We start from the raw sequence: 10,524 nt of genomic DNA on the forward strand, positions 1-10,524 counted from the left end.
ATGGTCACCACATAAGAAGTCATACTTTTGAAGATACCTCATTACACCATGTACAAATGACGGCCCGACAACCCGTAATCCTTTCGAGCAATCTTCCTAAGCTTATGTATCACAGACGGCATCTGCTGCTGCTTGCCTAATGTGGTTGCTAAACAGTAACTTCTTATCAAACAAATCACATAGATACTTATGAACTCGAACTTGGCAGATTACACAACCTTTATACTTAGTATGGGGGTTATGACTGTATGATAATTTTTCTGCACCCTTGAGAAGCATAAACTTTGCTTTGGCCACAGAAATCTTTAAATTTTGAATGTCCATCCAGTCCTCTGCGGTTGACAAAGCCACCTGCACTCGGTCTTCTAGCTGCGGTCATGAGTTACCACGAACTTACAGGAGATAGTCATCGGTGAAAACCTTCTTTCCAGGAATGTCTGTCCCAAAAATCTGTTGAATATCAGGTTCTACAGCAAGGGACTGAGAATGGAGCCCTGCGGACTTCCCCTGGTTAGGGACTTTTCCACAGTTAGGTGCATATCCTTAAATAGAGCTGTGTAATCAGACAAGTAGTCACGTACTACGGCCTCCAGAGATAAGGGAACATTGCAGCATTTCAACTCATAGATGACAGGACTCCAACACAAGGAAGGAAATGCTGCCTCTATGTCAATAAAAATTGCCAAAACATATTTACAATCGGCACGTTCCACTTTGGCAAGAGCATTTAAGATGCAATCCTCGGTGCCAACCCCTTTAATGAAGTCAATGCCATACTGACCTAGATTTAGAAGCGAGTTCATATCGATGTTTTCCCTGAGCATCATAAGGTCAGATTCCATAAAAAGAGAATCTGTAGATATTTTGTCTATTTTTATTAAAGCAATATCCATGTAAATTTGCTTGAAGTGATGCAACTTCCTGTTAATATATATGAATTTATAGTTGTCCAATATCTAACATCAAGTTGGATTATAACACTTTAAGACTATGGAATGAGAAATTATCAAATGAAAGGTTTTCCACCTAAGGAATATAGAGTTTCTCAATTCCAGACAACAACTTTTAGAAAATATTAATTCATTCACTTCAAACAAGCAACTAAATACAAAAAAACGAAACCAAAGAACAGTGCCATAAGAATACAACCAATAATTTAAATTCTAATAAACAATTTAAAGGACATATTGTTAGTTATTATGTAAAATCTAATATTAATCAATGTTCATTCTGCAATTCAAAAAATTACTTATGTCAATGTAAGGAATTTTTAAACATGTCCATTGATTATAAGGTCTTTTTGAGAAATAATAATTGTTCTAATTGTCTGCATAAGGCCATTCCAGTAATGTTATTCAAAAAATCGATATAAGATTTGTGCTAAGAAACACAATACGCTTATCCATATGGACAAAATTGATGATTCTAAATTAGAAAGTAATAAATCTGAAATTAATATTTATTGTTTATGTAAGAATCAAACTCAGAAAAAAATTGGTAGAGTTCAATCATACATATCATGTGTTGGCAATATAACAAAGAAAAAAAATAATCGAAGGAAAGTTAAATGAACATGATTCATGCTATTGTGGGCATCATTAAATCCAGATGATACAACAAAGGTCAAACGTTGAAAGCCATTTTGTTACTGAGAAACCACACTCTAGACTATCAGTCAAACAATTTTACAATAGTAATAAACAATATTTACAATAGTAATAAACAATATTTACAATATTACAAGAATAAACTAGATCATTCAAATATCAATGATGATAATAACTATTCGTTGCAACAAGGTGACAGTATTTATCAAAATAGATCGTGTAAGTTATTTCAAGAGAATATTCTTCAATCGAAACATAAACATATATGGTATCTGAAAGGGGAAGACTTTTATAACCCCTAAAAAAGACAAAAAACCTACGAATGCCAATGAAAACCTTCAATTCACAACAAAGACCAAAAACAAATCTTAACATTAATATAAATTTTAATGCGTTTCCTTATTCACAAGGACAACAGAATCCTGATTATCCAAATAATATTAAAAATACAAACTATAATAATATTGATGTTAATAATAAACGTAATCCTTATCAGGATGTAAGGCCACATTTAAAACATTCAAACGAAGAACAGAGCTACATTGGTTTTAATGATGTACTATCACTACCACAAACAAATTCTTTCAACTCATCCAATTGTAATGGTGGGCAGAGTTCTAAGGCCTGCATAAATTAAGCCTGTTAACAATCTCAAGTGGTTAATTTAAATAATATTTTTAAGTAATATTTTTTATTGATATAATCATTCTCATTCTATATTTTTGTAATTTCATTTGATTTATATTCTTATGATGTAATTGTCAACATACTCATAGGTATTGTATTAACATTCATAATTTAATTTACATATTTGTATTTCACATTTATATTATATACATTATATTTATGTATTATACTGAAATTATAATAATGTATTATTATTATTATACTGAAATAAAACGACTAGCACTAGATAGGGAATCTTGGAGAGCTGCATCAAACCAGTCAAATGACTGAAGACAAAAAAAAAAAAATTATGTATATAACTTATTTGTTATTTCTAATCATGTTATTATCTGTAATATATTGGCCGTAATTTCATTTACATTGTTAAAAAAAAATCATTAATAATACATTCATTTACAATTATAGCATTATTATTAATTTCCTATTATTATTGTAACCTTTCATTTTAATATTATAAAAAAAAAATCATCATATGATTTTTTGTGGACAGTATGTTGAGACACAGCTCCTGAGTTCACTCAGCTCCATACGATACACACAGCTCCTGAGTTCACTCAGCTCCATACGATACACACAGCTCCTGACGGTTCATTAGGCTCCGTCTATACTATGTAAGTCGGCTCCACATTAGAACTTGCAGTCTTGGTACATCGCTTGAAGACTCGCGTTATCTTGTTATAACTCATCATTCATCATTAATATATTTGTGAATTACATAAACAAAAACTATAATAAATACAATTTGTATTCGTAATTAATTCAAGGCTTTTATTTAAATAATTGAACCAGCACATAATCAACTATATAAATAATTTAACCTAACCGAGCTACTTTACCAAGGCGACAGTTATTCGACAAATGGCTTTTATTAATTAATGATAATGTTTTTATTTACGTATGAAGTTGTATACATTTCAAATAGTTATAATTGCTAAAATGCATTTTATTTTTTGTCTCGTTATTAATTATCTCAGTCGTTAACTTACATGTAGGTAAAATATTTCTCCTTTAAGGATAATCCCATTTTAATAAAAAAAGATAAAATTGAAACTATATGATCAGAAAACCTCAAACACTGTCTTGCACACATTATTAACTCAGTTAAACTGTAGAGCCTATTTACAATCCACTGGTAACCACCTACTATCTTGTCATGTAATCTTTTATCCGTTATTAATATTATTCATAATTTTTAAGACTTTTTTACTTTGTATTTTAATTATCTCATTCTTTCATACATGTTTATTGCTTGAGTTATTAGGTTATTTTATATTTTAATAGGAAAATGGAGTTTGTGGGAAGGTTCATAGTAGCAGTGTTGGAGGAGAGTTCAGTAATCGTTCACGTTCAAGAGAGAATTTAAGTGGATTATCTATGCCACCTCAGGCTCCTAGTCCATCGTCAGCTGTCTTAACGCAAGGTGATAAACCTCCTGGTGAAGTAATATTGACGCTAGCACGACCTGCCACTGTTATATCCAATGCTTCAACTGCTTCGAGTCCTGCCCCCAGTGAGAATAAATTAAGCAAAGAAGAAAGGTGTGTTTTATTAATAAATTTATCTATTACCACCTTTACTTTATATCATCCGTTTAGCGTAGTATTATTAATCAAGTAAGTTTTATTATTAGCAGGGTTAAATATGATAATAGATAACATTTATACATTTTTACTATTGATCTTTTTTTATTATGTATCTTAAAATCCAGTTCTTTTTTTTTTGTGAGGGAAAACTTTACGTACAAGTGTTGCAAGTTCGTAATTTACATTTCAGATTACTGAGTTCTCATCAGATAGTTTGAAAAATAATTATCTAATTATTTCTTTAAATACTTTCAGTATCGTGTTTCCTTGCTTTTTTTATTTGTAAAATTCTTCTTAAGTTTTTAAGCAGTATCTGACATGCAGCCAATGATTTTTTCTAAATTCATAGTTTAAACATTTGTTCACATGTTGACAGAAAAGCAGATGTTAATATTTCTTATTTATTGTGTGTGTTCATGCAGTCTTATCAGTTATATGGGATGATCCAACATAAACCATACCCAAACCCAGCAAAAAACACATGAACTGTAAGGTTATATTATACAAGTAAAAGAAAGACCAAAAAATCCTACTTAGGTGAATTTCTCTGTCTCTGTAGAGACAGAGAAACTCTGGAACTGGAACTCTGAAACTCTGGTACTGCTAGAAATGTTGACCACGATGGTCCAGGCACAGTTTGGCTCAACTGTAGTGCGACTTGCTGTAACTCGTCCCGTCAGATGTTTGTGATGACTTATGTATATTTTGTTGCAGTACGTCAAGGGGAGTTTGTGGATTGTTCTGGTAAACCTTGCCCTTCAGGTTGCCCCACAAATAAAAATTACAACTGGATAGATCAGGCAATCACGAAGGCCATAGATCCTTCATGACAGTCCTGTCAGGTGTGAAAACTGAGTGCACTGGTGCCAGTTGCTCCACAAAGGAACACTGCCAGTTTTAACATCATGCTGTGGTAGCTTGAAAATTTGTCATGGGTCTTTGACAGACCAATATCGCAAACTTTGCGAATTAATGCAGCCACTGAGGTGGAACCATACATCATCCATCATGAAGTAGGTTTGGATTGAGTAAACTACTTTTGGTTTCCTGCAGTAGCCATGTGCACATAAAAATTTATCATGGTCTGTAGGCTTTAACTTTGTTAAAGCCATGATCTTGTATGACTTCAGGTTCAGGTTCTTTAGGATGCGCTGGCATATTTTCGCTGGCAAATGTCTTCCTTCTGCACCTTGGTCCTTTTCACAGGTTGATGCTTTTTATCAAACTTAGATCCAGTTCATTCAAACTTCTTTATGAGTTCTTGTATGGACGACTTAGTGGATGGATCACTGTTGTACTGTGTACATGATTTTTCTTGCACTCCTTTGATCGACTTGCCCTGTGCGCAATATTCCTTGGCAGATGAATATTCTGGCATCCTTCGTCAGCAGTATATTTGAGTATGTGCATTTGTGATTGGCTTTATCTCAACTGCATTTCCTTCACAGCTACAGGTCATGTTACCCCGTCCTGCGCTTTCCCCTCCCGCCGTTCAAGTTCAATGTGCATCACAACTGGCTGCATGGCATTAAAAATGTTATTGCTTGTTGTTACATTGAATACACTAACGCTTTTCAGTTTCTTCTCTTCCATGTCTGGCTCGGTTTGTCTTGGGCCACCCAATGTTAAGGTGCAATAACATACAAGCATATTAAAGCATAGGTAAGTAACTGTTTATAATAACAGATTTCTGTAAATTAAATTGATATATAGAGAGAAAGGTTATTAATTAAGTATAAGCAAGATAAGTAATAAAGTCAAGTACATTAATATGAATAAAGTAACAAAATAGGTATTTGGAAGTCATCGCATTCCACACCATGAATCATTTTACACCACTATAATTTTTACTTTTTTCCTCTTCTTTGGAAACATGTATATTAATATAATGGCACCCGGCATGAATAATTGATTCGTATAATAATTCCAATTTTCATATTTGTTAAGTTATAAAGACACAGTAACTTCCATATTGAATATGTTAACTAATATTCTTTCATTGTTATTGTAACTGCTTTATATGTATACATTCATATTGCTGTGTACATTTTGTTTATGTCTATATAAGTGTGCTTATGTTTATAAGAATTGTTACAAAGTTACAACATAATTTTGTATGAAATATGTATTTTGTAAAAGGTGAGAATCTTAATAGTAAAAAAGAACTTATCCACCCACCTTAATTTAAAATTTCAAAATGAAAAGTGTTATTTAAAAATTTCAAAAGTATTATTTAAAAATTAATATTAAATATTAATTGTTAAATATCATTTATACAACTCTTGTCTCATCTTTTAAATTTAATTCATACATTTTTTGTTTTCATCTGTCAGGTTATCGCCAAGAGTTACAAAATCATCAGCTAATAAACAGCAGTCATCTCATGATGCCGGTGCTATTCCATTACCTGGTGAGATGGATTGGCCAAGTCTTGTAGACACAGCTACTCGGGCTATGTTACAAGTGGGAGGAGACTGCCCGACTGGAACTTCAGGATCTCACAATGGTGAGAACTTTGGTCAGTGGGTCGATGATGTTACTGAAACTCTTGGATTAGATGCAACTTCACAACTTACGTGAGTATTATGAGTTGTTTAAAGGCTGTTGTAACTTATAGCGATGCACATATTTTAGCATTTGTAGCAGCAATATGTGTATTTTTGCATTTCATTTGTGATTCTGATCGTGTTGTTTATGAATTTTATTTGAATTTTAGTACTTAAATGAGTTTGCGTTTCTAAGTGTTCTTTTAATATTCATCATTTAAATTATGTTTCTTAATCAAAATTACATTAAAATTGAATATGAAATTTACAGAAGTCGTCGGATCTCTGAAGTGGAACTACAGAAACATCTTTCACAGTTAAAAAATCAATTGTCCAGAGAAACTAACAGAAGAATATCGCTTGAAAATGAAGTTCGTGGTTTACGGGAAGAGAATAGTGGTTTACGTGAAGAAAATAGAAGACTTCAAGAAGAATCACAAAATGCAGCTCAACAATTACGCCGATTTACAGAATGGTTTTTTCAGACAATTGATAAACAATAAAATTTTTTCACTTGTTGTTAACACCAGTATTAAAAACTTATCTTTTTTATTGTACAATTATTTAAGTGATATTTATGGACGTTAAAACGTATATAAAAGTCTAAAGTAAACACCAATATTATTATTACTATTATTGTTATTGTAAATATTTAGAAGATGCAATGTAAACAGTTAGTTCAATATTCAGTTGCCTATTCAAAAATAAATTGTTACCTGCATATAATAATATCCCCTTCAGAATATATAATAAATGATAGGTTTAATATTAATAATTTAAAATAGCAGCTGTATCTTTTACGTGTTAGAATAGTATTAATACTGAATAAATTGATTATGATTAGCAGACTTTATTATCTTGTTTAGTATTATTAAATTTTAATGTAGTTTCTATCACTTTATTGTTGCAAGATGAATTTTACTGTTTGTGTTAAAATGTTGAACTTGAAAATTAACCTTTTGGACTCCTTGACTTTAACATTGGGAGTTTCATGCCATACTTTAATATCAAAACAAGCTCCTTACAGTTGAGTTGCTGAGGTCTTGTTGACAAGCTGTTTTCAATAGATTATTTAATATTTTATATTAAATGTGATGCATAAAAAAATGTTATGTATTGGGTTACACAACTCCATTAATGAAGTTTATAAATTCACCACCACGGCTTACTGATTTGAGACATACTAAAAAATAGACAGTAACAAATTGTTGATCACCACTTATGATATTTCATAAAATATCAATAGATCTGGAACCCCAAACAATCGAATGCCTGAGGTAATTTTGAAACCTTCAGATATTTCCCAACTGTCTACTTGATCAATTTTGATACCTATCTAAACATTTACAACAATTTTCTCTTTACTCTTTTTAATTAGTTTAGTGTACTTAAGGCAGTTGAGTTTTTTGTTCAGCCTGTCATTCAGTGGCAGCAATTTTTAAACCTCATTAGACATTACTTCTACTTTGAAGAGTTACAGTAGAATTGAAAAGCAGTTTGGAATCTTAAGCGTGAAAAGATAGAATGTAAAGGTAACAGTAAAAATTATGGTATACATTAAAGCGCTTATTAAACCGAATAGAAAAAGTAATAATTAAGTAGAATATTTGATCATGATAAAACCAGATACAGTTTTGTTTTTACAAATACTGTAAGGTATGATGCACATTCTTTGGCAGTTTTGCTTCTCAACTTTTCCCCAATGTGATGCAGCTGGTGGACTGAATTTATACAACTATCCTTTAACCTTCTAAGCTCATTTATAAGCTCCTTTAATCTCTGTTCATAAATGTAGCTACAGATATTTTGTGCTTATTTATTCATTTTAAAGTCCTTCCATGTGATTTTCTGAAGAAAATAAATTTATCACATTGTAAGGGATGCGATTTACAATTTTGCCCTTAACTTAATTCATTATTTAATCTTTTTAATAATTCCAATTAATTATAAATGATAGATTCATTATCTTAAATGATGAGAATAATATTATTTTATCCGGTAATGATTTCTAGGATAAAATGAAGACAAGTCTGTTTTTAAATTAAAAATTACTGTCTTTTACAAAGGAAAGATGATATAAACTTCATGCTAACATTTTACTTATTTTTCTATCGACTCCAGAATTTTTAGAGCTATTGAGATTTTTATTTGGAATTTTATTGAAGTTCAAGAGGTTAATGATATCTACTAAATTAGATTTTCTATATGTTATTGTTTTTATTGTCAAACAATGCTTGGTGTGTCTATAAGAAAAATGTAATATTAATTGATTGACCTTTTTATCATAATTATATTGTAAAAAATATTTTTCTATACTGTTATTGTTCACTTATTTAACACTTTGAAAATTATTTATTATGTAATAAATTTAAATTAGTGAGAATTAACACCAATATTATTATTTTATAAAAAGATTGGCCATTGATTGAATAACTGATTTTTATATAATGTTTGTTGTTGGTACAATAATATTTTACAATATTAATTAATACTATACAATATTAATACTATATTAATTGTTATTTACATATTTATTATTATTCTGTGAAAATAATACATTTAAAAATGTATTATTTTATGTTTTATCTGTTTCCTACTTTTTAATAATAATAATAATGTTTTTATAGAATATTATAAATTGAAGTGCTTAATTTTTTGTATATTTTTTAGATCATTTTAAATTATTTTTTATGTTATAAAAAAATTAAGATGTCAGCTTTGTTTAAACTTTATTAAAGTAACACTTTTTGTTTCTTTAACTCATTTAATCTTAAATTGTTATTAATCACCGTAATAGACAATTATTAATTAATTTGGCAATAATGCAAAAAATGTTGATTATGATTATAGAAAACATTTTATCACATAAGGAGTGTTTTACTTCTCACAATTTTGTGGATCAGATTAAAACTTTTATCAGAAAACAGAAAATGGTTTTCACAGGTGTGTAATAAATAAATTTTACTGTATTATATAAAGACAATTTAATCTCTGCTTATCTAATTATTATTAAATAATATTTCATAATTTATATACTTAAATTATTCCATTTATTACTAAACTCTGCATAATATTGTAATTTTAAATTTTATATGTATCAAGCAATATGTTCAGATGCAATCTGGATGGATATTAACACTACTTCTTTAAGCAGTGAAGTTTTAACATTTTGTGGATCAGATTTCATTTTTGTTAATATTATTAAATTTCTTAGTGGTTTATGATCGTGTTGCCTCTGTCTTGTTATTTTATACGTTTTTTTAAAGTAAATTTCATTTACTTAGTCTCATAGTAAATTTAAAAAAAATTGTTTATTGTGATAAATATTTAGATTTACGCAAAGTCTTAAAGACATTAAAGTAACTTTCTATAGTTGAATTTCTTCCAATTTCATTTATTTGTGTGTTAATTATCTTTGCCGATGAAGAAATTTCTTCTAACTATCATAACACTTAAGTCGCTACACATATTTGTGTATAGTAGTTATTATTTATTGGTTATCATTTTTTTTCCTAGTTTCATTATACACTGTTAGTGTCAACTTAACCAATTCAGTATTATTTGTCTAACTTTGTATCTCTTATTATATGAGAGCCTTGATCAAAGAATAATTAGAATTTTAATTTTTCTCAAAGAATGTTTACTTATTCATCAGTGTTGATTTTGTCACCTTCAAAGTACTCCTTTCAGATTTAATACATTCGAGTCAATGTCTGACCTTCAAAGCACCTCTAGAATGCAAATTCTGATGTGGCGTTTAGCTCCTTCAGAGATTCTGTCTTTATCTCTTCAGTGTTGGCAAAACGTTGTCTTTAATGGTTCTTTTCAGCTTGGGGAATAGGAAGAGGTCACAGGAGGCCATGTCCAGCAAATATGGAGGCTGAGGCATCATAACAGTGTTGTTTTTGGCCAAAAATTCATGACAAGCAGTGAAGTGTGAGCAGGTGCATCATTGTGGTGTGATTGCCGTGAATTGTTTTGCCACAAATCCAAACGTTTTCTTCATATTGCTTCATGCAAACAGTGTAGAATTACTACCTGTAATGCTTATTAACTGTTTGATAGCGATTCAGTGATTATACATAATCATTTTCTTCCCTT

The 10,524-nt window shown here is 30.1% G+C and overlaps 1 protein-coding gene across 1 annotated transcript in view; it reads left to right on the forward strand.

The window, feature by feature from the left end:
• The window catches only part of LOC142326644 (signal-induced proliferation-associated 1-like protein 2), a 370,917-nt gene extending 362,600 nt beyond the window's left edge, over window positions 1-8,317 (forward strand). Inside the window, exons 21-23 of the mRNA XM_075369241.1 lie at window positions 3,576-3,832; window positions 6,211-6,453; window positions 6,695-8,317. Of these exons, the coding sequence (XP_075225356.1) occupies window positions 3,576-3,832; window positions 6,211-6,453; window positions 6,695-6,926 (732 nt within the window). The 3' untranslated portion in view covers window positions 6,927-8,317. The remainder of the gene's footprint in view (window positions 1-3,575; window positions 3,833-6,210; window positions 6,454-6,694) is intronic.
• The last annotated feature ends 2,207 nt before the right edge of the window (window positions 8,318-10,524 follow it).

The sequence above is a fragment of the Lycorma delicatula genome, chromosome 6, assembly GCF_047948215.1.
Source record: "Lycorma delicatula isolate Av1 chromosome 6, ASM4794821v1, whole genome shotgun sequence".
NCBI lineage: Eukaryota > Metazoa > Arthropoda > Insecta > Hemiptera > Fulgoridae > Lycorma > Lycorma delicatula.